Source organism: Pezoporus wallicus, unplaced genomic scaffold (genome assembly GCF_028554395.1).
Source record: "Pezoporus wallicus isolate ANWC-B61680 ecotype Strahan unplaced genomic scaffold, APGP_CSIRO_Pwel_v1 contig_8047, whole genome shotgun sequence".
Classification (NCBI taxonomy): domain Eukaryota; kingdom Metazoa; phylum Chordata; class Aves; order Psittaciformes; family Psittacidae; genus Pezoporus; species Pezoporus wallicus.
In genome coordinates this window covers 3143826-3170456 of record NW_026639548.1, presented here as the reverse complement: position 1 = coordinate 3170456, position 26631 = coordinate 3143826, and the positions used below count along the sequence as shown (strand labels likewise).

Below are 26631 nucleotides of genomic sequence, written 5' to 3'. Positions count from 1 at the left end.
CAATGGGCTGCAGCTGCAACAGCTTGCAGCAGTGGTGTGCAACCACTGCAGTCACAGTAAGGCCTCACGCCATGAGCAAGTATGTTAAACCTTAGATTGGAAGAGTCAGTTATAATTCCTTGTAGCATTGCCCAAAACTGAAGTGGAGCCTAAAATAGTTGTGGTTTTAGAGGAAAGCTGGTCAATGGATTTAATTAAAGCAATATGTTTTATTCTTGTTTATAGCTCCTTTGTGCTGCCAAGCCTTTTCTTGGCTAGGATGCAACACACCACATCGGAGGGTTTTACACATGGGATTTCTGCACTGTACTAAAGAAGAAACAAAAATCTCATGAGACTTGGAGGAAGTCTAGGCGAAACCTCTAGAAAAAAAAGAGAAAACCGAAGTGAGGAAGGAATCTGTCTCACTGTGTCTGGTCCCTCAACATTTTGATGAGAGAAGATTTTGAAAGAGGTCCTTTTTACCCATTTAACTCTCTTCCTGATCTGGTAATTTTCAGTCAGATGAAGCTCTCACTACAGTGAGCCAGAGCTCCCTGATGTCATTGGGATTTTTCCATGGGCCCTGGTGGGTGTTGGATCAAGCCCCACAGTAATGGGAACTGGCAGCTCTTGCTGATTTCACAGAGATCTGCAAGTGGCTGGGGTTGGATAAGCTGCCTTGAAAGGAATCCTGTGAGCTGGGAAACAAGCACTGGTGTTCTGAGCTAGGTTTTTTTTTGTAAGTAGAGTGTGGCCAGTACCTGCAAACAAAAGTATTCTTAAATTCCTGTGTAATTTAGGCACGGCAACCGTCAGGTAATGTGGGCTTTCAGAAGAGTATGAAACAGCAGCTTTTTATAGTTCCCTTATCTAAATGTTTATATTCTCCTAGTTTGAACATTCTGATACAGGTTAAAGCACAATGGGTGTTTCATCAAATAAGCACTCTCCCATTCAAATCACTGGCAAAGTATTTACATCAGATGCCAAAAAAAATCACTGGAAGAACAATTCAGTGGCGGTGTTTTGGTTTCCCATTAATAAGAGCAGTGGAAATACCTCCATGCTTTACTTACTGAAACATTAACAGAGACAGACATTTGTAGCTAATCTCTTTGTTTAGGCTGGATGGGATAACTGTGGTTTCTCAAAATACCTACGCCAAAATTTTTAAGTAGTTCAGGAAATCTAACTACAGAACTTGGGAACTGGAGTGTAATGGTTCCTCGCTAATTTTACAAGTACATTGGTTTTTATCAGCAGTGAGAGCACAATGTTTCCTTCTCATCTTTAAATGTATTACTGATGCTCCCTGGAAAGACACGTATTCACACTGACTGCACAAGAGAAACTCTAGGCCTTTTTAAATTTCCACTTTAGGACATTCAGAATTCCTAGGAAATTAACTTTCAATTTAATGTCTTTTATATGAAGAAACTAAAATTCAGCCAGAAATGCTGGACATTTTGTGCTTTAGCAAGCCATCAAATTTTTGTCTCCTTCAAGACTATCCTGCTTGTGCTGTTTTCATGACCAGATTTTAGCTTTCATGTCCAGTACAGAGAGAATTTACAAGATGCTGAGTGCTCAGGTGCTGGTGCTGATCATTCACAACTTTCATTGGTTTTTGTGGGATGTAGGAAATTTAGAAGTTGAAGAATGAGGCTTCACTTTTGGGGAGAGTACCTTAACGTACATTATTTAGTCATAATTTGTGTATTTTTAAAAATGCTATGCAGAAAGCAAAAGCTGGGAGTATCTAAAAAGAATTGGGAATGGAAGAAAGCATTAGAGTTTAGTAAAGCTGGCAGGAGTGTTTGCAGTCATCAGACAAAGGGATTCTGGACTGTGGCAGGGTAAACTTGAACTGTCAGTGAGACATCCACAAGGAGGTGTCAAAATGTGACTAATAAAGTGACTGATACTTTGGATAAAAGACTATAAAAGGCTGCTGAAAGAGAGTATGTCGGGAAAGAAGTAAAGGGTATAAGGCATTTTCTGTGTAATTCCCATGAAAGCTGGAGTAATGATGATGGTCATTTGGTCAATGTGTCAGAAAATTGGACAGTCTGGAGAAGAGAGGGAAGAGAGAGTTTGACTTGGTCAGGTTCCTCATTTGCTGCTTCAGTTAATGTGCATATTTAGCATATAAATGGGTTTCTCAAAAAGGCTTGTTACCACCTCAGTAAATTTACAAAAGTTATTTACGAAATATGATTTGGTGGGAATAGGGAAAATGATCCCAAGGCCTTTGATTTCACCTCTCATTCATCTCTGCAAAGCTGACTGAACAAGTGCACTTGTAATTGAAAGGCTGTCAGGTATTCTTTGAACAGGCTAAAAAGCTGTGGCAGAAATGAACTATCACAGATATGTTCCTACTTTACACAGGTGATGATCTGCTCTTAGAAATCTAAAATTAAGAGTGGTCAGAGTTGAAACATACCAATGAAACCATTGCTGTCAGACATTTTGTAATTCACCCTCTCATCCTGAGAATTACAAGATATGTGTCAAAATAGGATACAGTGATTGAATTTTAACTGAGGAACAGCATGATTTTAAATCTTCTCTTTTTGTTCTTTAGTTCAGCATAGTTTTGTCTACCCTTGTTCTTAACTTGATGCTAAATCTCAGCTTTGCAGCAGATGTGTAACTCCGGACAGGAAGGGGAAAATGCATCTTTCACCTTAATGTTCTCTCCCTTTTTTTCTTTAAACCCAAGGTCCTTGCACAGCAAGACAATCTTTGCCACATTTCCTTTAAGTGGTAAAGATTTTCTTCTTTATTCACCTGTGATGCCAGAGCAAACTCTCTTTTGTTAGACATTTTCAGCCTTAGTCTTTTCAAGATTTCCTACTTTTCGGGTGGGAGTTCTTTTCATTTCGTTGGTCCTGACATCAAAAAGAGCAGGGCTTTAGAAGAGCAGAGTTCAGGCTTTTCCTCATTGCTTTTTTAAAATAATCTCGTGCTTAAATTGCAAACAGACTTCAGTAAGAAACAGGAATTGCTGACTGGGAAGTGCTTTCTGAAGTCTGTCCGCATGCAAACACGAAACCAAAGAGCACGCAGACACATGGCCCTGCTCACTGAAGTTTCTGTCTGATTTGTCAGCTGGTAGTAGACTATTAAGGTATTTATTTGTACAGTAGGGATGCTGAGCACTTCTTTAGCTGTGAAGCAATCTATCAATCCAGCCTTATCCTAGACAGGCAAGGACTGTTCCTGAAGGAAAGAAAGCAGAAGCAGAAAAAACCCACTGCAGCAAGAGGGAAATCCACTGACAAGACTCAAGCTATGCCAGTCCAAAGTTGGAAACCTCGTTTGCCAAATAAATACAACACAGAGAGTTCCTATTTTCTGTTGTATTTGTACAATACATTCTGAGGGCAGTTTGCACCTCTGACAGAGTCGATACTCACTGTCCTAACCAAGTCTTGTTCCTTCTTCAGGTCAATATTGGTATTCTCATTGCTGTCACAAGAGTTATCTCAAGAATCAGTGCAGACAACTACAAGGTCCATGGAGATGCCAATGCCTTCAAGTAAGTTTTTCTCATGCAAATTATATTATAACTAGTAATTTCACACTAGCAGTGTTGTATCATACAGACATGTATCATGGAGTTCTCCCAGAACACTGATATCCTTCCTCTTCAGTAAAAGGCAAGTAATGTTAAAGACGGCATGTCATTCTCTTCAGTGCAGCCAGTTAACCTATATTATCTGAAAGCCAAATGCAGCACAGGATGAAAATGGTGGTTCACCATGAGCTGAAGTATTTTCTTGCTTATTACAGTTACCAGCATTTGTTGATTCATGGTCTGCACTTTTGTTAATGGAGGCTTTCCTCTTCCTGCTGTATTCAAAGAGCATCATTAATCTGTACTGGGGTATTGCAAATATTCTGCTCCTTCAGAGGATACACCTTGCTTCTAGCCCCCTTTCAGCATAAAAATTAGGCATACACTTATCTTTAAGACTCTCTGGGTACTGAAAAGTGCACAGACTTATGCTGGATTTAAATGTGTGCTTAAATTCAAGTGGGTCTCTATATCAAGGTGCTTTGGGCTTCTTGGGATGATGGCTTGTCTGAGAGTGTATCATCTTTAAAATACTCTACTGGCAAGGCTAGAAGGGAAACACAAGACAGACATATCATTGTGTGCATATACAAAAGGGAAAATTCTGATTTCTAAAAGCCATAGGGTTGCATATGTATAACTAAAGACCTAATTTAATACACTGATTATAAAGATGCTGAATATTCTGTTTTGTATTTTGTTATCTTCTAAAGATGCTTTAGTCCAAATATAAAAAGGGAAAAAAAGGACACTGTATATAACTCAAGGAATATGTAACTTAGGTAGAAGGAAAATGTGATGATGTGTTTAATGCTTCTGAGTCATAGGCTATTGTATGGTAAGGATTTGGTGCCACTGCTCTGAAATGGTATCGTAAAGAATAATTTTTATGCTTGGATTACTTATGTAATTTTTAAAATGCCATTAAGTTTTAACTATTGGTGTCAGTTACCTAATTGAAGTTAATTTAGTTACTGTATACTTACCCGACAGGAAAAGAAAACCGGTAAATAAGTCTACATAAAAATCTATCAGATAATTGCATTGTAGTGAAATAAAAAGACTGGGAATTAAAATGATTATTTCAGGTTTGCTGAGTCCCTGTGACCTTCGGAAACACATAGGAAGTTAGGACTTTAGGAAGCAAATAACTGTATATTGTCAATGCCAATTTGTACACATTATTAGAATCGAGACGACAAAGGAACAACCTCCATTAGTACAAGAGATGCTACACAGATTTCTCTATGTACTTATATATTTCCTTATTTGTATTACAAAGAATTGATTCAATACATGCTGTGCCCTGCGCACTAATACATGTTAATTTCTTTAAAGAAAACTACGTGTGTTTATGCAAGTAAAATGGTTTGAGTGGAATGGCGGAGCTCTGTACTGGAAATGTGACTTCTCCAGACACCCTGGTTGAAAATGTTCCTTGTGCCAGGTAGTTTTTAAAATACAGATTAAGGATTTGACCTAAAAAAATAGAGACAAATGATAATCAGTGGGAAGATACATCTGGAAGCATTCAATGGTTAATTGGCTCTGACAGAACGGTTTTCCTCACAGAATTAAATTAATTCTATAAAATATACTTGAAGGTAAACAATATAATACAGCAGAACATTCTCTTCTTCTGTAGATCTCATTATAGAAAGGGGTCCTCTGAAAAAAATCTGAAATGAGAAGGGCTGTCCAAAGAGCTGTCCAAATCAGAGAGTATTTATACCCTGATTCAACATACTGGTGAGGCATGAAGAATTAGGGGTTTCATGTACAGAGGATGTCATGGACAAAGTTGGTCTGTTGGAACAAAGGTGAAGATAAGGCCTTTGTAACACTGGAATTCATTTTCTTGCCATCGGCATTCCTCGTACAGGTGGGAAGTTTGTATGTGCGTTGTGAAGTCATTCTCTGTGGTACCTTTTTCCAAAAAAAAAGAAGAGAACAAAAAAAAAGAGGGTTCTGTTCTGACAGCTGCATGGGATTGGTTTTCATAGTGAAAAACACCCCATACCCCCAACCACCACAGGGTCCTAGATGTTGATTAGAGGCTGTCAACATGTGAGAGTGCATAAGCACAGCAAAACAAATCGGTGACAGCACACAGAAAACAGAAAATCACAAGAAGCTCTGTAGTTTCTGTCAAGTCACCATCATCAGGGACTGCAGGGTAGGTTTTGAATCAACAAGTTCAATTGGATTAGGGAGGAATCACTTAAGACTGCAAAGTGCTTTGTGTAATATAAGCCTTAAATAAAGGGCCTGTCAGGCATCCATCTGAATAGTGCTGTTCATGTTATTAGCTATGGGGAAGCTACAATATGTTAGAATTTATCAAGCACTTTTTAGAAACAGTTGAATTAAAATGGCACATAGTGACTTTAGTGAGACAAGAAAGCGCTTGTCACCACGTTGCAGTTGTTTGCTGCGGTGAAGTGGTGCATAAAGCAGAAGTGGTTTCTTTAGGGCTGTGTTCAATGGTTTCAGAAAGCTAAAGACAGAAGACAAGAATTGCAGTGTGAGCAGCTGAGGAGGGGAAGCCTGCTCAATGCAATAAACTTGAGAGGGACAAAAAGAGGGATTCTGGTGCTGTCTTTTCTAGCTGGAATGAAATTCAAATGGAAAGCACAATGAGAAACAGTAAGTTGCTGTCTATAACAATTTGGATGACGGCACTTAAACAGCAGGGTTTTGAAGTTTATGAGTGATGATGACCTGAAAGGCGTAGCAGGACTGGCTGAAGAACAGCGCAAGTGCCTGTGGCAGGAGCGTGAGGGAGGTGCCAGGACCAGTTTGTCTTCCCTTGGTAACTCCAGCCAGTATTTCTGTCTGCTTTAAGCTCCTGAGTAAGAGGCCTCACTCGCACTTGCAGCTGTGCTGAGTTCAAATACAAACAGCATTGTAGTCTGAAAATCCCAGCCTACAGGTTTTACAGAACAAGCTCGCTCTGGCCAGGCTTTGCTGCCAAAGGAAAAGTTTAAACATGCTAACCAGGACTGGCTTCCCTTTCTGCTGGCAGCCTGGGTGGGACAGTGCCTAACCTGGATTTGTCTTCTCTAGCTCCAGAGCTTAGTAAAGCCAACACCATCTCCCCTGGGCCTCCTCATCAATACAAAACCATCTGCTTTCTGCCATGCAGTTCATTTAGTCTGTTAAATCTCACTCGCCTTAAAAAGTTCCATTTTCTCCCCAGAGACTAGGGAAGGAAGCCTAGACTGCCCTATTTGTACTTGGATACCATCTCCAAGCACGTCTCAAGGAGGTGTGATAACTTGTACCTCTGAGGTCACCAACCCATAACTTAGCAGAGATTACCTTAGGAAATTACCAGGACAAAGATGTGGTTATGAGCCATGATGATATCAGTTAGAAAGGATATTTATTGTTAGGGAAATGCTAGTACTGGAGCATATTTAGTTTCCCCTCCAGATTAAGTTACTTGGCAACACAAGTGGATATTACCAACAGGACTTGTTTCTCTTGGCAACAGGCAGCAGTAAACTGATGTAATTATTTAGAGTAATTGTCCCTGATTTTCCATATGGCAACAGGTCCTCTCAAATGCTGACTCAAATGTGACTACAGAATATGCATCAGGGTGAGCCAGTGCTCTGCTCTGAAGGCAGCATCTGTCAAACTTCATGTTTAACAGCTAAAACAGAAAAGGAAGCTGTGAATAAAATTCATTTTTTATCATAAAATTAATTTATTATTTATCTTCCCTGTTTACATTTCACCCAGCATAAGGTGCAGCGCATTATCGACTGACTGACCTCAGGTTCAGCCACTGCTTGTCACAGGAGACATCTCAGACATCATCTTGCTGGACATTTTATTTTAGTTTCAGAGATACTGGTGTGGACATGTCTGTTTGTTCAGAGTAAATAATAACAGCATCCCCAAAATAAAATACGGGATTATGGTACATAAGCTGCAAAACACCCAGTACTTTCAGGCAGAATGAATACAATTAATAATCATTGTATGATCAGAGATGCTAAGAAATGCATAATGGAGTCCTGTGACAATCCGAACAGTAAGTACTTGTTGGTGAAGGAATTTTTGGGTGTGTGTGAAAATAGTCACTTTTTTAGTCTTGGAAACTGTATTCTGCAAGTGCAGTTTACTGTTAAGAGCTGAGCAAAGAATTGTTGTTCACCCCCATTTATTACTTGATTTTATTTAAGAACGCTTTTTTTGTGTTGTTTTTGCAGCATACTAAACACGTGTAGAACACAAGCTCTTTCAGTTGGTTGTGACTGATTATATTGGAACCCTTCATTAGATGATCAGCTATTGACTCTCAGCAAAATACTTTTGTGTAACAATTCAAATGGTGCTTTCTGAGAAAGTTTTGCATCCAGGGAACAGATTTTCCACCAAAAGCAAATTTAAATGTTTTAGCTTATAAGGTGCTGAATGAAGTGTCTTGAAACATTTAAATGCATGCATACAACGTTTAGTTGCATTAGCCATTCTTCTGTTAGGGAAACAATCATATATTTGAGTTTACGTGTATGAGTAGTTTCTCTAATGCAAGTAAAGCAGATTAATGGAATTGCTCACGTGCTTGAAAAGCCACATGATTACATTTCTCAGTTATGGACCATTTGAATTATTTTTCTTACTTATTTCTGCTGCATGTAAAGTCTTATTTGAACTCAGTGCATTCATTAACTCTTATTGGGGCTTACGCAGCTTTTGTCTTGCTGCTTTACTCCTTTAAAGTCTCATTGCTATGTTTAGTTGGGAAGTTATTCTCTGACACAGTGAGAAAAGAGATCCAGTGCTGACAGTGTTTTGGAAATGTGCACATTTCATTTCCCATGGGGAGAGCTCTTTCCTGATTGAGTCTGTCACAGGTAGTTGTTTGATTACGTGAGTTATGCGTCTCCTGGATTACAAAGGTTAAAGTATAATAATACTTTTCAGAGATCTTAGTTTTGCATGAAGACTAATGTTAATATAGAGGGAGAAATGCAAAGCACATCTCTGCTGCAGGAACAGCAGTTTTAGTCTAGAAACAGAAACCACGCTTAGCCACACCACTGCACGTTGCCAGCCAGAGTCACTTTTGCATTATATTGTCTAGAAGAGACAGTCTCGTTAACTTTTCTTGACTAAATTGCCAAGTCCAAGTCTTACTGAATACTTTCTCATTGCTTGTTCTGAAATAGCCCAGTGAGCTGGAAAAACCTCCATCTTTTTTCTAAAGTGTACACTTGGAAGCTGATGAACCAGCAGTGATAGCTATCATCATCAGCCACAGAGAAAGCGATTACGGCAAAATTAGAGATAGTTCTTAGCTTTTTACCCCATTCTTCTTTCTTTCATTTATATTTCCTTCATCCCCCAAAGCTTAATCTTCACTCAGTAAAATAATAAAACAGTCTCTTAGTTCTGTATTAGGTGAAGGAAAAACATTCTTTCTGCTTAGTTAAATTAATGACTGAAAATCGGAACAAATGGCAGTAGCTGCAGTGCACAGGAGCAAGGAAAACTCAGCAGGGCAAGCAAGTCATGTAAGATCTTGGGTTAGTTTATTCAGCATTTTTTAATATAGCATCAGCCATTCAGCATGAAACTGAAAGCAGAGTATTTGGGTTTAATGCAAATCCCACCCTTACTTTGGTTATTTGAAACCAAGTAAGCTGTACAGAAGGATTTTGTCTTTGACATATACAAATACAAGAGGGCTGTCCTCCAGCAGCTCCTGATGCCACAGACATCTGTATGGTTTAACCGTGTAATCGACCATTCTAAAGCACTTTGCAAAGTCATCTATTATATCCCTGCAGCAAGCCGAATGCACTGTGGCAAATTGCTCATCCGTTTAATCAGTGATCTGTTCCATGCCATGACTCTGCATCACTGTTTCACTGTGTTTATAAACACGCTGCCCGCCTCCAAGCTTAGTGGGTAGTGATGATGGTTATGGTGCTTTCAACGTTATTCTGCAAGATCCTGTGCATTTGTTGCATTTAGTTCTTGTGAGTCCATTCCTGTTTCGTGTCATTTGGTTTCCAAAGACTTCTCTTCCAAAGGATTCTGTGCAGCCCTTCATTATCACAGAACTTATTTGTCAATCACGGCACTTGCTCAAAGCTCTCATGAGAGCTCTCCTGCCAAAGGAGATACCATCATCTCCTTCCACAACTGAACTTCACCCCTTTGGGAGACCATTAGAGAATTTCTTTTTCTTCTTTTTTTCCCTTTCCAAGAGGGATGAAGAGCAGGTTATTATAATCTTCAAACTCTTCTGAAAGTCTATGGGGATTCAAAATCCATAGCATTAGAAAATCCTTTCTGTGCCTTTCTGGGTGGCACATGCTACACTGCAACCCTCAGATAAATGGAACTCCTTACTTTTGTGTGCTCTGCTGAAGGGGAATAGAGCTTTTCCCATTTGCTGAACGAGAACAGTGTGGCAGGCCAGATCTGCTTCCAGCAATTCCTCTGACAATTTCTAATTGTAAGGAAGCATGTTCACTGAACATGACTTCAAACAGCATGAGTGATGCAGCTCATGGAAACTCTTGGTAGGAGGAGAACTGACTGGCAATAAAGGAAATAATTAAAATTAAAGTATTAAGCAATGACAGTTAGTGAGCTCAAGTGCTTCTGCCAATGATAATGTCTTCAATCTAATTAAATTTTGGCTCATTGAATATGACAAATACAAATGCAATTTGGGCATCTCTTTATTAGATTCAGAGTTTTAGACTAAAAATAACATTGGTCTGAATGTTGCCAATGAGAGTATAAATGAGGAAGTGCTAATCTTTCAGCAACAATAATGACAGTAATGGTGTAGTGCTTTCTTTACCACATATGCTAAGAGTCACAGCACTGGAGAAAGGCTCCAGGCCATGTTGTGATTATTCAGGTGAATTTCAGGCACATCTTGCTAGGAGTAATACAAGTTTTAAAGTATGTAAAACATAGCTGCTATGTTTGCATTTACTGCAAAACCACAGTAAAAAAGACAACTAGTAATAGGCTTAAAACTCAAATATCCTAAAGCTTCCAGTAGTGGGAAGGGAGTTGCAAAGCAGTGGAGTTGATCACCTGGAGAGCTGCTGAGTGTCTGTCTTTCCTTGAATGGCTTTCATAAGTGGTCACACAAATGCCTGCAGGGCTAATTCTGGTGCCAGGAGTGACAATGGATTCTGCCTTGTGGCTGAGTTGGCAAAGATAACATTGTGAGTCTTTGCGCAGCCCATTTTGTTCATAGTTGTCTCCTTCTGAGACAAAATCATCCTTTGTGGCAATTGCTTTCTGTCATTTCTCCTTCAACAGGATTTACTACTCCAGTGTGATCGGGGCCTGTTGATCGTAGGCTCAAAGGAACAAGCGGCTCTGATACTCATGTGCTTATTTCTGTCTTGTGGTAGGAAGGGCACTGAGATACAACATACAGGTACAAAATATACTAGGAAAACTTGGTATTAAAGAGATGCTGGATTTTCTGAGTATAAGGATAAAATATTTTTCATTAGGTACATTTAGGCAGGTTTGTTGTTTTCATATCCGAGTCTCAGGAAGGCAGGAATGAAGTTGATTAAAACTTGATTATTAAATCCCTGTGATAAAACTGCTTTTAGCATGATGGAGTCAGTAATAGAAGGGAAGGATATGAGGGAAAGGGCCACATCAAGCCACCCTTTAGCTATTTCCCACCTTCAGTGTCTAGAATCCTATGTTGTGCTTATTCAGTTTCTTGGTTTCACCCTAGCAGTCCCTGAAGGATGCTAAGAGCAGTTGCTGCAGGTGAAAGCTACTCTCTGTAGGAGCTTGTGGGTGCACTGCATTGAGACAGGACCTCCTTAAGTCAAATCAGGATTTATTATGGCATTTAATGAGAACAGAACTCTCATGCCAAAGGCTGAATCATTCCTGATGAGTCTTTTATGGTATACAAGGTGCCAGCATACTCAGGAGTTGGGTCAAAGATGCTGTTAGTGATAGATATAGTGATGTATGGGAACAATGCAGGTGTGGTGTCATCCCCCCCCCCCCCACCATGTCTAAAGAACAGCTTGTCTTCTTTTTGGACTTACAGCAACGGAAAGGTTCAGCTTTTGAAAATCTGCTGTGAAACGGAGCTTTGAAGTTCATATTCTTTTGTTTTAGAAATGCCCTAATTATAGATCAGATTTCAGGCCATGGAAGTACTGGTAGGGAGAAGTGCAGTGTCATGAGTCAGAGCTTTATGCCTGAACCAGGGTAACAATTAAATGCTGGTTGTTGATCACAAAATGGTGCAATTCATTGTGAACAGCAATAACTTCAAGAGTTTGCTCGAACTGCTGCATTTACATCCTTGCTGCAATTTATAATCCTGGAACTCTGTGTCAGCTTTATGCAGAATAATAAGACAAATATTATAGTTATGGCATTGCAGAAAGTAAATGCTTATTTAAACATGCACCTTGTGCAGAGCTCTAAGCATCCTTGTAAATCACTCCCCAGCCTGACAGAGCTCTTAGCTAAGGGTGATTTATGTATTTTCCTGACAGCATGCTCTCAAAATAAAATTAAATAAATGAAAAATACAGGTAATTACAATGAAGCAAATATCCTATTTTAGAATCAAAATCCTTTTTAACTTTTATATACTATCTTCAGGTAAGTAATAAAATGTGTTTAACTGCAGCAATGTTACAGGTGTTTGGAAATAGAAATTGGAAATTATGCCCAATTCTTTTCAATTGAAATAGATGTGAGGCAGAAACATTTTAGTGAAAGAAACCGAGTAAAATGCCCTTCTTTTCAGGGAATATTAGAAATAATCAAAAAGTGAGTAAGTCAGATGGTAACTGAAAGTATGAGAATGTCAGGAATAGTGAGATTTTTGAAGGGAGGTGCTGCAGTCACCCCATGAAGAGCCATGTTCTCTAACTCTGCTGTGTTTATTGTGAGTCCACACAGCTTCTCCAGCTGCCTTCCCAAATGAGTTACCTTATTTTAATAAAGATATTAAAAATCTAGGGAATACCCAAATACAGCAACAGAACAAAGCAGCCTTGGGTGTTCTCATGTGAGCAGAGATAGTAATGACTCAGATTACTAGTTCAAAAAAAGTAAGCAATAATAAAATATGTATGGAGCCACATCAAGGAACTTACCATGAGCTGTTGTCTGAGCCCACTGTACAGAACAACAGAAGCAGCAAATCCCTAGCTCAGAAACTCAGAAATGGCCACGTTTTTCATTTTCATAATGTATATGGAACTGCAGCTGTACCCAGTACTACAGCATCTTAATAAAAGGGCTTGAGATGGCTCCAGGAAGCCCCAAGAGCCTCAGCCACTGGTGCTGGCACTGGCACAGGTCCCCATCAGCCATGCACCTCCATACCCCAGAGCTGGCCAAAGCCTGCAAACCTGCTCCTGGAGATGTCACAGGTGTTGCAAAGGGTGATAGCGAAAAGAGATGGGGACAGGATCTGGCATGGCAGCTCCTGGATGCTGTGAGTAGGTCAGTAGGGAGGTAGTAAGATTCTTTCATGTTTCCATGTGCAGCAGGTCCTTGGGAGAAGGCAGGAATTCTGACTTCTTTAACTTTTCTACCTGAGCTTTTCTGCAGTTACGACCTGAACTTTGATCAACACAATAAAAGCCGTATGTAGACCAGCTTCTTTAATGCTGGCTTCATAAGAAATCAGGTTCCTCATATTACAGCACTGCATAGTTGAATGCTTTCCTGCAGTCTGCATTCCCCTCCAAAGCAGCAGTCACTAGAGCACGTGTCAGACTCAAACAGCAAGGCAGTGATTGCTGTACTTCAGCAATTCTTTTTTTTCCCCTTATGTACATTTGAGACAGGTGATCAAGCAAGTATATGGCTATTTATTTGCCACTACTGCAGTTAAAACTCATATGAACCATTACACAGAAAATGACTTTTCTTTCTCAGTTTATATGCCTGACCTTGATAGCTTTTGCTGTTCACTTGTACCGTTGCCATGGAAATGGGAGAATGATCTTTCTTTTGGTAATGTTGAATAATTAAGGGTCACTGAGACTTTTTAGGTCAAGAGATCATTTTCAGAGTTCAGCTCCTTGGAGGGTAAATGTTATTCCACAGAAACGTTGTGTATGGATTGATGTGATTGTTACTTCATCATCCTAAATTAAACTATGAGCCCCACTGACTTCAAGCTAAGAGCCAGACCTACAGATTTCTAATAAGCCCATCTCTTTGAGGCTGTTTTTTCTCAGTCTTCCCAGGCATGTCTCTCTGTGTTAACTCCTAATCCTGTGCTTTGGACAACTCTTGAGATGTTTAGGGGAAAAAAGGCACCATCCTCATTGGCCTCCTGGTTTGGAAAGCCAAGGTAGATGTGTGCTGCCATACAATTCCTGCTTCCTTTGCCTTTATTTTTATACAGAGCATGTTGAAAAGTCTCTCTACCTATAGTTTCTGGCTCTCTGAGCAGGTCTTCGGTTTTGCTATACCCTTTATTTTTCCCTGCATGTCCATTCTGAACAAGCTGTGTCCTTTCATATCGGTATTGCAGTTGTGTGAATTCTTTCCTCAAATCTGTTTTGTGAGGGTAAGCGAGCACTATGAGGTCCTTTTCATAAGGTCTGCAATTTGACTATCCCTCTGTATTGGCACTGGGTCTGTCATCTCAGTTTACTGCCAGGAAAACAAAGATTTTCACTGCATGATATAATAACTCTAAGAAAGATTTAAATGGTTGTAAATAGTGTGATAAGACTAATTTTGAGTACATTGTTTCAGGATGACTTGCAGAGATTTAGCCAATTAAAAATAGTAAGTGTTGGACTAATATAGCTTCATGCCTCACACTGACAATATACTTGGGGACGGTCTACACAGAAAGTTGTAATGAGATGGAAGAAGTCCTGCATTGAGAGCTTTGAAAACAATGGAGACTGTATTGGAAGAAATAATTAGGTGCAAATGTTGGAGAAAAGAAGTAGATGACATCTAGCCTTGGTCCATCTGGCACCCACAGGCAGGATCTAGCCCTTTGGGACATTTCCATTGCCTTGTCCTTGGAAGAAACAGGTAATGAGTTTTCTGGGAATAAGCTGTTGTAACAAATTCCTTCTCCTGGGCTGAGTCCAACACAGAGCTAGGCGCTAGGTCCCTGTTAGGAGAAGGGGGGAGTCTGAAGGAACATCTGTTTTCACATATGGAGAGTGTCCAGAGGAGCTAAGGTTAGATTATCCTATTAATATGTCACTCCTATAGCTAACTTTATGGTCCTATTTGGCAATTAATTACTTGATATCTTTGTCTGACCTAGAAACGTAAATAATACCATGACCTTTTCCAACCCAGGACTAGCTCATGGCTACTGCGTACAGATAAACCAAATCCTCCTGCACGGTTTTTGTTGTCTGCTTGTGAGGAAAAAAATGCTGCTCTCTCCTTGGGTGCTTTCTCTGTAAGATGCAAACTGAGAAGAGAACTGTTCCCCCTTTGGAAACAAACTGCCGCTTGGTAATAGGCATGCTATATGAAAAGACCTGATGCATTAGAACACTGCAATTTATTTTCTTTTTAAAACAATGAATTAAGAGGAAGTGGGTAGTATTTTCTAGTTTTTTCCCTCTCTTACTTCCTTTAAAGTAACTCCAAAACCAGCTTTTAAGGAAGAGTCAAACACTGTACGAAATTGGGAAGGGAACCGTTTGTGTTCAGGAAGTTCATAAATCTTCTCTATTGGAAGGTTCAGGGCTTGTTCATTTTAAACTGCTTTAATTTCCCACATGGTTTTCTGAGAATTTGATGATTTTGGCTTCTGGCCACGATCATCAGCACCAACCACTGGGAAATCTGTTCTGTCGCCCCTTACCCGAGTCTCCCCAAAACTTTTCCAGCAGCCACATTTTTGGGGTTTACAAGAAGTGTAACATGTGACTGCAGCAAACAGCCAACCCTTCGGTCTACCTGCACGTAAAAGAAATGTACCACTGATGGTGAAGTTCCTGCAAATGATTGTACATAAACGGATTGTCTCATTGCTCACCTATGATGATCCTCAGCAGAGCTGAAGTGATTGTCTAACTGGAAATGTTTATACTGCATGTTCTTTTGGAGGTTGCTATGGGAAAAGAGAAAACATATTCAGTTACATGGGGCTGTTCCCGAGGTTCAGGTGATGCTTCAGTGGAAGCAGAGCATGAAAGGAAGCACAGTCACACAATGTTTTGATGATTAAAGTACAAATATGCAACAAGACTATTCACTAGCAAAAGCTGCCAGTTAGCTTTTAATGTAGACAACTCGGAACAGAGAAGCTATCGGGTGTCTCTTGGGAATGAACACCTGAGTATCCTGTGGTAGAGAGCCTCTTGGTGCAGGTACTGTATGGCCTCATCCAAACCCAAATATTCACACTCCTTGGTTGGATGTGGAACATTCTTCTACTGTGAGAATAAGCTCTTATTTTCTTTGATGACTCAATGGCAAAGTTCAGTGGAAAATTAGCTGTAACCTTGGACATCAAGTGGCAGAGGATGCTGTCTCAGCAGCACTGCAGTGAGAAAATTAGAGTCCAAAAATGTTGAAGAAAGATATTTTAGAAAGAGAATGGAAAAAAATTCCTTAGCAAATTCTGTTCCCCGAGGAAAATATTAACCACTGAAAACTCAGCTTGCAAGGATATTACATTTTTAATTCTTCATTTTATTTAATAGCTTGCTTTAAAGACAAGGAGAAGGACATGTTTTAGTGAAGTATTTACTACTTCCTTTGGGAAGTATTTTTTTTCTTTGTTAGTTCTAGGATCACGATGTGATGGAGGTGACATGGGACTTGCTGTGGGAGGCCTTAGCAAGGCATGGATTCCTAAATCCCCTGTTAGGTGCTGAAATCGAAACTCAATGCTGCCAGCCCCCGGAACTGCCTTCTCAGCTTTGAAATTCTTAAGGTACCGCCATTTCTGGTCACTGTCAGAATTTTTTCAGGCTTGCTGGGGATTTGAAGGGAAACTTGAATTTCAGTCCCTGCTCCACTGGATATTTACTGTAAGTATAAAATAAAGCAAGCATTAGGAAGGACTTGCTTCTCTCAGGGGACTGCCCCATGACTCATCTGTGGGGTACACCTGACCCAGTGAAAATGTCAGTATTTAATGTAAGTGGAGCCGGTTCGGTAGGCAAGAATGAGCATCACGCGGGGAGTCTTAAGTACTCTTTTGGAATTACAGTCCCTTAGGCAGAAGAGTGATTTGAGCCCAGACCTATACTCTGGGCAAAAGCTGTATCTACTGAAGGCAGCTTTAGCTTTTGGGAAGACTTATGAGAAGTAGCACTGCTTTGACAGCATCGGTGTTCTTACGAGGGTCTGTGGTGAGAGAGCTGGGCATTGTACACCGAGTGTAACAGAGAAGGAGTAATGCCACCCTCTTCCCATGCACATGAGAAAAATCAATCTAAATTTAGTTGCTGTTGTAGCCTAGTTTGTTTTTTTTTCATAGCTGCAGTACTTCTGAATAGCAGCATCTTCCCTGGATTATAAATGGCACCCACCAGAAAGCAATGATCTGAAGCATCTGTAAATGTTTCATACTCAGTTTCACAACATCACTTTGAAAGGGCAAATAACATTTGGGAAAATGGGAAATTGCATCTGCACTTACCAGTGGTTTTGTCTTTTTATTTTTATTTTTATTTTTTTCTTAAATTTATTACAGTTGTCCCTATAAATCACCCAAGATCAGTTGGGAACTGTTTATGTGCTAATTAAAAGACATTCTTTGGGCCATCAGCCTTATTGACTATATAGCCAAGACAAAGTGTAGGAGGAGAAAAAGGTGCATGTAGTTTATGAGCTACTGCTCTGTGGCAGGAGCAGAATTCAAATCCACACCTGGCCTTTGAGATTAGTGCTTTTGAGAGATCAAGGTGTGCTGCAGAGTGCACAGATCAATTCTGTTTTGAAAAACCCTCAACACCTACTCTGTGTCATGCTGCGTGTGGAGTAAATTGGTTGCTAAGTTAGAAGGGAGCCTGAGGGATTGACTCCAATCTGTGCTTTGGCTACTCTGCTGAGCTGCTCATACCATCCACAGTGCACTGCACTGCTGAGACTTGGTTGTTTTTTACTGAGGAGTGAAAGGAAGCCTGATCCTGTAGGCTCCAAATTATACCAGTGGCTTTGAATCAGCCACAAAGACTTGTGACAGTTTTCATTGCTGTTGGCTGCCTAGTTCACTAAAAACAATGACTTGATATCAGTATTCTTCCATTTGTCTGTCTGGTGTGGGTGGCAACTCACCACCTAATTCACTTAGCACTTTCTTTGCTCCTTGGAGAATCGGGTAACAAAGTGAGCAGCAGCACACAGGGCTTCTGATGCCATGGTCCAAGGAATGCCATTCCTCAGGCACTGGAAGGAATGGAAGCCCAAGCACTGGTGACTCAGAGCAATCAAGGTGTGCACTGCCCAACTTGAATGAAAAACGTTTTCATTTGCAGTTAGAATTGCTGCATGTAATTTCCCAACAGCTCCTAGCTTGGAGGTTAATGAACATGAGCTGTAACAAGAATGGAAACTGAGGCTAAATTTAACTTCTCACCGCATTGTTGTGGGATGTTAGGGGTTTGGATTTGTTTATTTTTCTACCAATTAAGTGCAAAGGATGTTCCTGAAAGGGGCTAGTGAGAGGAATTTCATTTGAAAGGCCTATTTGTCAGGGTAATGATTTTGGTGACTTGGGAAGGACTTCCCTTTTTTAGACAGTGTTTCCTCCAGTTATAATCTTGCCTTATGGGTCTGAATTTAGTTCTTACTTCAGCAGGCATCATGACTGAAGAGTAGATGTCAGAAGTCTTAAAAAGGATTAGTGCTCCATATATGACCAATAAAATTGAGTTGTGAATTAGGGGTCCCTTCACAGATGTAATAAAGTTTTCCTTCTGCAAGCAGTGAAATTTCTTTCTTGTAGCTGTCAGTGTAGTCGTTCTGCATGGGTGTAAGATATCAAGTGTGCTCAGGGCAATAGCAGAAAAGGGCAGAGATCAAATAAGGGGAAGGGAGCAATCTCAGTTGACTAGATCTGTTCCAAACCAATTGCAAATGCAATAAAACTATAAAGCTCAACCCTGCTCTTGGAAAAATGTTCTAGTAACTTAGTAACAGTGCAATGATTTTATATGATGTTGGTCATGAAAATACGGCTCAGAGCTGTTGAAACCCATACTTCTTGTACACTGGGACTTCAATACAGCTATGATAATTATCCAACACGGAAGACTTCCTCTACTGATGGATTAGTGCATGCTTCAGGAGCTCAGCTGGCGTAAAACACTGGCTAACAAACAGTCCATCTGACTGAGGAAGACAGAAAATACAAAATCCTGCACTGAAGTGAATGGAGAACAAAAGCAACCCAAGCCAACTGAAGAAACTGGCAGTGAGCAAGCATTACTTCTCTAGAATTAGAATGAAACTAAACAATAGGAAACGGGAAGAAAAATACTGTTTTTCACCAGGAGATTCAAAAGGTGAGTGCATGTTACATGGAGAGCTGGATTAGCAATTAATGAATAACGTTACTGCTATCTTTACAAGTGTATCAGAAAAATTTCTAAGGGTTTTCAAAGGACTCCTCCCTGCCCCTCAACAGGGGGATTTGCACAGGGAGTGCTCAGGTGAGTGGGACTATGTATGAAATTGCAATGGCCAGCAGTGTGTGCAAGGCAGCCTCTGCTGCCTGACTGCTTTTAGCAATACAACCATACTAAGCTGAAAGAAATCGAAAGTCATGGCAAAGAGTGGTTCTTGGTGAGCTTCAGGAGTCTCTGCAGCCCAGCTGAGGAGACTGTTAGTGTTGGGGCAGAGTAAGAAACAACCCTAACTGTAGAGTGACTTGCTAAGTAGTCCATGTACAGCTAGTAATATCCCAAAGGCTGTTCAATATATACTCTGGATATAAAGATGTAATCAGACTCAAGATACTTCACATTTTCCAGAAGTTGTCAGAGTAATAACAGGTACTTAAAATAAATACATTGGCAAAAGAAAAGAATAGAAAGAATGAAAGAAATCTTTGTCCTGGTTCTGCTTTGTTCCTAATTAATTCCAGGGCTGGTCAGTCAGTGTGTATAGATGCCGAGACATAGAAAGCTCACCAACAGAATGCCATTAGACTGCAGGACAGTAACAATGTCTGAGCTTTTCCATGTGTATGTGAGAAGCAGGCTGTTAGGTTGCTTCCAGTTTCAACAACCAGAGCACAAGAAGAGGCATGCAGGAGAAATGTAGAAGGTCCTTTATAAGGCAGTGGCTGATCTGTTTTCTGCCACATTAGGGTACAAGGACAAAGATTTCAGCAAGGTTTATGAAGCCCTGGTGGGGCTAGACCTCAATATCTGCAGAGTAAGACCTGCCCCTGCCACAGTGTTGCTTTTTATGTCAGCAGTGCCACAGACAAGTCCAAGTGATGGTAGTGACTTTTAAGGTTGAACAGTTTTAGTCATATGCAATATTCCTTCTCCAAAAACAACACATACTTCATCGTGCTTTGTATCTTAGTGCACTAGAACTAATCTACTAAAATATTCATGTAGCAAAGAAAAATGGGAATTAAAATAAAGTATGTGCAGTGTATCAGAATTAATGTGCTGAGTGGAACAGTAACTTCTGTATTGCTGAGATTTTTAACCTTGCCACCCTAATGGTGTCCTGATGCAGTGTTTTACATTGAGTATTTTTCTCTTTTAAAGTTCAAAGATAAAATGAAATAAGAATGGGAAGGGGAGGGGGAAGGAGAAGGGAAAACCAGAGCACCAGGAGCACTAGAGCTGAGTGCTCTGTGAGTAAAGCCGATAAACACATTTGACTGGTAATTTCATACACAGTATGAAATCCAGAGCATGCAACCATAGGAAGCTGTGCAGTAATTAAGCAAAAGAAAAAAAGACTTAATGAGATTTAAGTGATATCCATGCAAAGCTGACCCTTAGATGGCCATAAGTGAATTTCACCCTCATACGGCTGCTCTTCTAAATGGGTGTGCATGAAACATTAGTGCATTTGCGTGAAAAATCCCACGTCTGTATTTTGCTTTTATTGTTAGCTATGTGTTTCTGCTGCACATGTGCTGAACCCTATGCTTAACAGTGCCTAATAGTCTTTATTAATAGATGAGTTTTAAAAAATATATAAGGTATTTGTTATGTTAAAAGCTCTTGAAAATCCAAACTGCAAGAATGATTTTCAAAACACTGAAATTGAGTAACTCACACTATTCTGCCCCCAGCTACAAATTACAGATGAAGCTTTTTATGCTCTGACTCAAAAAGAAATAATGAAAACTTATTTTTGGCAACAAACCAGCTGGGGAAAATTATATTCGAACTGCAAATTCACTACAAATTGAGAGCGTGAGCACAAAAGAGATAAAGAAAAAAGGGTGGTTTATAATGAAGCCAGTTTTGCAAGTGTAGCTGTGTTGGGCATACTAATCACCTGCTGTATTAGGTTAGAGAGGACATTTAAACCCTCGTGGAACCTGAATGTACCTAAATCCATCTTCCAGGTGTTGGTGTATCCTCCCTCCAGTCCCAGGTCTTGCACAGATGCAGTTTCCTGAAGGCCTGAGGGCTCTGTAGTATTACACAGGTTTTTCTGCACAAAGGTGATTGCAAGAAGTTTACTGCTGGCAGCTCCCAGTGGAGCACAGCTTGTGTCAGAGCTGAGGTGATGAGCTTTAACCTTAACGGAGAAAAACACAGAAATCAAACTTATTTCAGTTGTTTTCAAACTGTACCTTTTAAAATACATTTTTCATTAAATAGGAGAGCTCCAGCTTTAAGGTATTCCTTCATTTTCTGGCTGAACAAACCCTTTGCAGAATTACACTGAATTGTGCACAAATATTCATGGCCAAGGACATAAATATATGAATCAATACAGGAATATATATATATATATATATATACAAAGATTCCAGATTCTTCCCTGTCCCAGATTTCCTTTGAAACCTGAAGCCTGTGCAGCTCTTCCACACAGACTTTTAATCAAGGCTATAATGATGTGTGTGCTCAGGTCACGGAAATGAAGATGATGTCTCCAAGTTTAATTAGAAGATTTCTTCATAGAAGTGTGTTGTACAAATTCCTCATTTGTTTTATGTTTGTTGTAATTACAAGTGTTCTCTTGTCATGCAGCTCTGTGCACCTCTCCTGAACCTGCTTTTCTAGCTGTATGAGGCAGCAGTAGGATATTAATCTCCCTAAAACAACTTTCTGTCTTGCATAGGTTTCCAGCTAAATAGAAACGTGCTGATTTCTGGAAAAAATACAGCTTTAATGATTATGGACTGACTTTTGGATTCTCATTAGCCCTGCTCCCCCACTGCCCTCTTGGCTTCTTTATCCATAATAGTGCCATAGACTAAATTCACTGGAATATTTTAAGCACATTTAATTTTAAGTATGTGCTTAAATATTGTGGGCTACAGCAGGAGTAAAGTGTTTGTAAGTGCTGTGGTAAGTACGGATTAGATCTGCCTTGTTGGTTCAAGGATGTTTCAAATGAGGACAGGTCCCTCCTTTGTGTTTTCTGTTTTGTACCACCAAAATTGTACTCGGCTGCCCAGGAGCAAGTTTGTCCTTTGAGAGCCTTCACTGATAATCTGGTGCCTGGGTGTGCCAAGTTTTGACTTCATCTCCGACAGGCAAAATTGCACTGGATGCCTGGTTAGTAGTGTACTGACAGCAAGAATGTTTTACCCTGTGGGATTCAGGGTGGGTTTTGAGTGAGTGATTACAGAGTGGTCGAATGTCATGAACACTTCTGAGTTGCCCACTGCTGGGAAAATGGGAGGGATGACTTATTAACTCCATTTAGTGGTCACCTAGCCCTGCTCTGTTTCACCCTGCCTCTACTGGGTCAAACTGATGTGAAAACAGCTTGTTTTGTGAAGGTGTTTAATGTTTTAATCAAAAAGCCAGATGGATTTGCCGAGAACAGGCAGACTGCCATCCCAGATTAAAGTGATGGACTGGGGGTCCATCCAACCCTGTATATCCACTGTAAAGGTTAGGCAGAGTGATTCTTTGATCACATACTCCTATCTCGGCACAAAAAAGGATTAGGGACTTTCTGCATAAGCAGCTGCATCTGAATTGTCACATTTAATAATCCAGAACAGAATTGTCTTCTGAGTATTTATAGGCTCCTTTTTAGATGTCCATAGCATCCTGTGGCAAGGACTTCCTTAGAGTAATTCAGTCATCTTGTCATTTTTCTGTGATTACACTAGAAACACTCCGTAGGGCTATTACTATGGTACCCTTGAATATTACAGGGTATATGCAGGCACAAAGGTACAATTCTTTAGAGCAATTCATTAGCATGAATCAGAAATGGTGCTCCGAGGGCTTCCTAAGGAGTTAGACAGTTGTGTGGGATAAGCAATAATCTTTGTGAGTTTAATTTTATCAGTTGTGCCTGTCTGCCTTGGAAGTGGCTCTGTGGTAGCGGGTTGCAGAGAGATATTAGCAGTGTTTATGCCAAAGCAGAAGACAGATTAAAATATTGCCTGTGCCTGTTCTACAGGGTCCTGAGCGCTCTGAGGTTTGGCTGCCCTTAATTCCTTTTGCTGATGAAGGAAATAAGCTCTGTTTAGAAAGTGCACAGCTCTTTGGTGGTTAATGTAGGAGGCAGTGATACACTGGAGAGACCTAACCATGATCTTATAAGTCTAAATGCAATGCCTTTCTTTGCTGTGTGTTTCCATTTGTTTTTACTCTCTATATAAAGTTTGGTCCTTGGAATTCAGCTGCCTCAGAGAACCTAATGTGATGATTTCATTCTCTGGTATACTACTGTTTCTTTTTGTCTTTCACTGTAACACACATGCTGTACACAACTCATTAAGGCAAATCCAAAAATCCCTCTTATGTTTTCAGTTATATCAGCTTTTCAGCTGTCATACCACCTGCCAAGACCTCCAAGCTAAGCCGAGTGAACCTAGAATCACAGAATCAGGGAATCACAGAATCGTTAGGGTTGGAAAGGACCTTAAGATCATCTAGTTACAACCTCCCTGCCATGGGCAGGGACACCTAACCCTAAACCATATCACCCAAGGCCTCGTCCAGCCTGGTCTTGAACACTGCCAGGGATGGAGCATTCACAACCTCCCTGGGCAACCTATTCCAGTGCCTCACCACCCTAACAGGAAAGAATTTCCTTCTTATATCCAACCTAAATTTCCCCTGTTTAAGTTTTAACCCGTTACCCCTTGTCCTGTCACTACAGTCTCTAATGAAGAGTCCCTCCCCAGCATCCCTATAGGCCCCCTTCAGATACTGGAAGGCTGCTATGAGGTCTCCACGCAGCCTTCTCTTCTCCAGGCTGAACAGCCCCAACTTCCTCAGCCTGTCTTCATACAGGAGGTGCTCCAGTCCCCTGATCATCCTTGTGGTCCTTCTCTGGACTTGTTCCAACAGTTCCATGTCCTTTTTATGTTGAGGACACCAGAACTGCACACAATACTCCAGGTGAGGTCTCACAAGAGCAGAGTAGAGGGGCAGGATCACCTCCTTCGACCTGCTGGTCACACTCCTTTTAATGCAGCCTAGGATACGGCACACTGCCGGCTCATGTTCATTTTCTCACCAACATATTGGTAGGGACCTCCAAGACACATGAGCTATTTCAGTATTTGGCATACATTTCTCTGCATTGACTCTGAACAAAGCGGGGTGGCAGCAGAATAATACTGGGGCGTTAGAGGATTTGTATTTGGCAGCGGCACATCACGTTTCTTTTATTTGTGGTGATTAAAAATCCCAAGTCACTTTCTGTAAGAGAAATCCCGTGTTGTCCTGACTCAGCTGTAGTGCTCAGCAAGTGTATTCTGGATGTACTACATGGTGGGATTTGTTTTCCCATGTGATGCTGCCTTTGTTCTCAGTTTCTGCTCTCTGTGTTTTTGACTCTTAGACTTGACTCCTCATCAACCAAATACTACTTTGCTGTAACTGTGGATATGACCACAGTGGTTATGTGACCATCTCTCCATCTGCACTCTCAGTTACTGACTCTCCATCTGTATTTATCCCATATGATACTGAAGTTCTGTTATCCCCATTTTCATTGATGAGGGATGAGTAATTAAGAGACTTGCCCATTGAAAGACTTTTATGGAGAAGAGTCATACACACGCTGCCTTGCTGCCAAGACAGCCCTCACTGATAAACTCCCTGTGTGGGCTGAAGTTTAACTGTCTCATCACATTTCCTATTTTTGTTTTCTCTTTCAGGCTAACAGCTAAAGCTGTCGCTGTTCTCTTACCGATCTTGGGAAGCTCGTGGATCTTTGGGGTTTTGGCCGTCAATGCCCATGCATTAGTATTTCAGTATATATTTGCTGTTTTCAATTCATTACAAGTAAGTAACTGGTGGAAAAGTTTCTGGCTATTAAACTGCTGCTGTGATCCGGTAGGTGGATCATTAGTAATGTCTGCACATGCCTGTGTTTACTGCATTTTTTTCCTATGTTCCTTCCTCTATCTTTTAAGCCTGTGCTGACCATACAGTGCTGGCAATAGTGATTCTTCCCAAATAATGGTTACAAAGGGGAAGAATCCTTTTATGTCTCAGGAACAAACAGCACTATAGTTACTAGAGTGCAACAGACTTCTCCCCATGAACTGACAAGAAAAGTTCCAATTATCTCCAAACTGAAAACTGTAAATTCAGCTGAATATTCCCCCAAAAGAAGATAATTTTGGGGATGGGAAAGGTATGGAATCCCTTCACTTTCCATTGGGCAAAAAGGCCAAGGATGTCAAAATTCTGTTGTGAAAATTTTCACAATGCTAAAACCTTGCTTTGCTGACGTGAAAAATGTTGATCTGGCATTTCCCAAAGAGTATTTCCCTCTGCCTTTATCTTTGCAAGCACAGATGAAAAGTTCTCTTGTCATGAAAAGAGAATTCCTGATTCTCTACAGCCAGATCTCTCTTGACACCCCAGTGATTAGGAGGTGCTGTTTAACAGGAAAAGGTCCAGACAAGCTTCATGGTAACCTAATGCTGCAGGTGTCTCCAGTTTAATGTAGGGCAGTTTGGCCCACTCTTTGATATTTATGCATCTCCAGCTACTCGATACCTGCTTTATACAATAATGCAAGAAATATTCTATCGTATGTCAGATTCACCCTTCTCCCTTTTATCTGTTTTCAGGGATTTTTCATGTTCCTGTTTCACTGTCTTCTGAATTCAGAGGTATGTAACCAAATAGTTCTAACTAATTTGGTGTTACCAATTTCAGGTAACACGAGTATAAAACAAGAAAAGACTCTCCATTATCACTGCCTGCTATGCTACTGATTTTTCTTTCAATTAATACACGGTCTTAATACAAGTCATTAGTAGTGACTTTGTGACTTGTGGCATTTTGACCCATGCTTGACATTTAATTTACTTACCTAAGAAAGGTTTGAAAAAGGAAAAAAGGAGAAGGAAAGAAGCCCTGCTGAGCAGAGCATGGGCTGTGTTGCTAAGGAAGGATGCAGGACTGGCTCTGGCTTTGTTACATCTGCAGTTCCAGGGAGGAAAACAAAGACTATTCTCAGAAAACATACTTTCGGACATTGCTCATGCAGCCATTAATGGGAAACCAAACAGAGTAGGACACACTCCAGGTATTTTTCTTGGCAGGAAGTTCAGGTTTTCATTGTGGATCAAGGCATCTTTTTGCATTAAGGCTGTCTCAGAGGAGCTGGGATGAAGCCAAGGCAAGGCTGATGTCAACAGGGCATGTGGAGACCAATCTCTGCTGGGCCTGGAGCTTGCATTATCCACTCCTCCCATTCTGCAGATAGCAGAAAATGCTCGGCAGCATCTATTACAACAGCAGTTTCTTATGAACACCGCTTCCGGCTCATGGGAGTGCTGCTTGGGGAATACAACTTGGATTCTCCCACAGCAACTTCTTCTGGATGCTACTAAGTAGTTCTGCCCCATGGCCTGCTGTTTCTTCCTATGTAACGGCAGCACTCCAACTCCTCTGTGGAGATGTTATTTAGTATTTACAACCTGTTCAGTCTTAAAGCATTGA

General features: G+C 40.5%; 1 protein-coding gene and 1 long non-coding RNA gene across 4 annotated transcripts in view; one reads left to right on the top strand and one right to left on the bottom strand.

Annotated features, from left to right (window-relative positions):
• The window catches only part of ADGRD1 (adhesion G protein-coupled receptor D1), a 140521-nt gene that overhangs the window by 112202 nt on the left and 1688 nt on the right, over positions 1-26631 (top strand). For all 3 annotated transcript variants that reach the window (XM_057414921.1, XM_057414922.1, XM_057414920.1), the window contains 3 exons: positions 3435-3526; positions 24831-24957; positions 25755-25796. In XM_057414921.1, coding sequence (XP_057270904.1) covers positions 3435-3526; positions 24831-24957; positions 25755-25796 — 261 coding nt within the window. The remainder of the gene's footprint in view (positions 1-3434; positions 3527-24830; positions 24958-25754; positions 25797-26631) is intronic.
• The window catches only part of LOC130602244 (uncharacterized), a 61536-nt gene continuing 55581 nt past the window's right edge, over positions 20677-26631 (bottom strand). The window contains exon 2 of the long non-coding RNA XR_008972856.1: positions 20677-21271. This is a non-coding gene — a long non-coding RNA (uncharacterized LOC130602244). The remainder of the gene's footprint in view (positions 21272-26631) is intronic.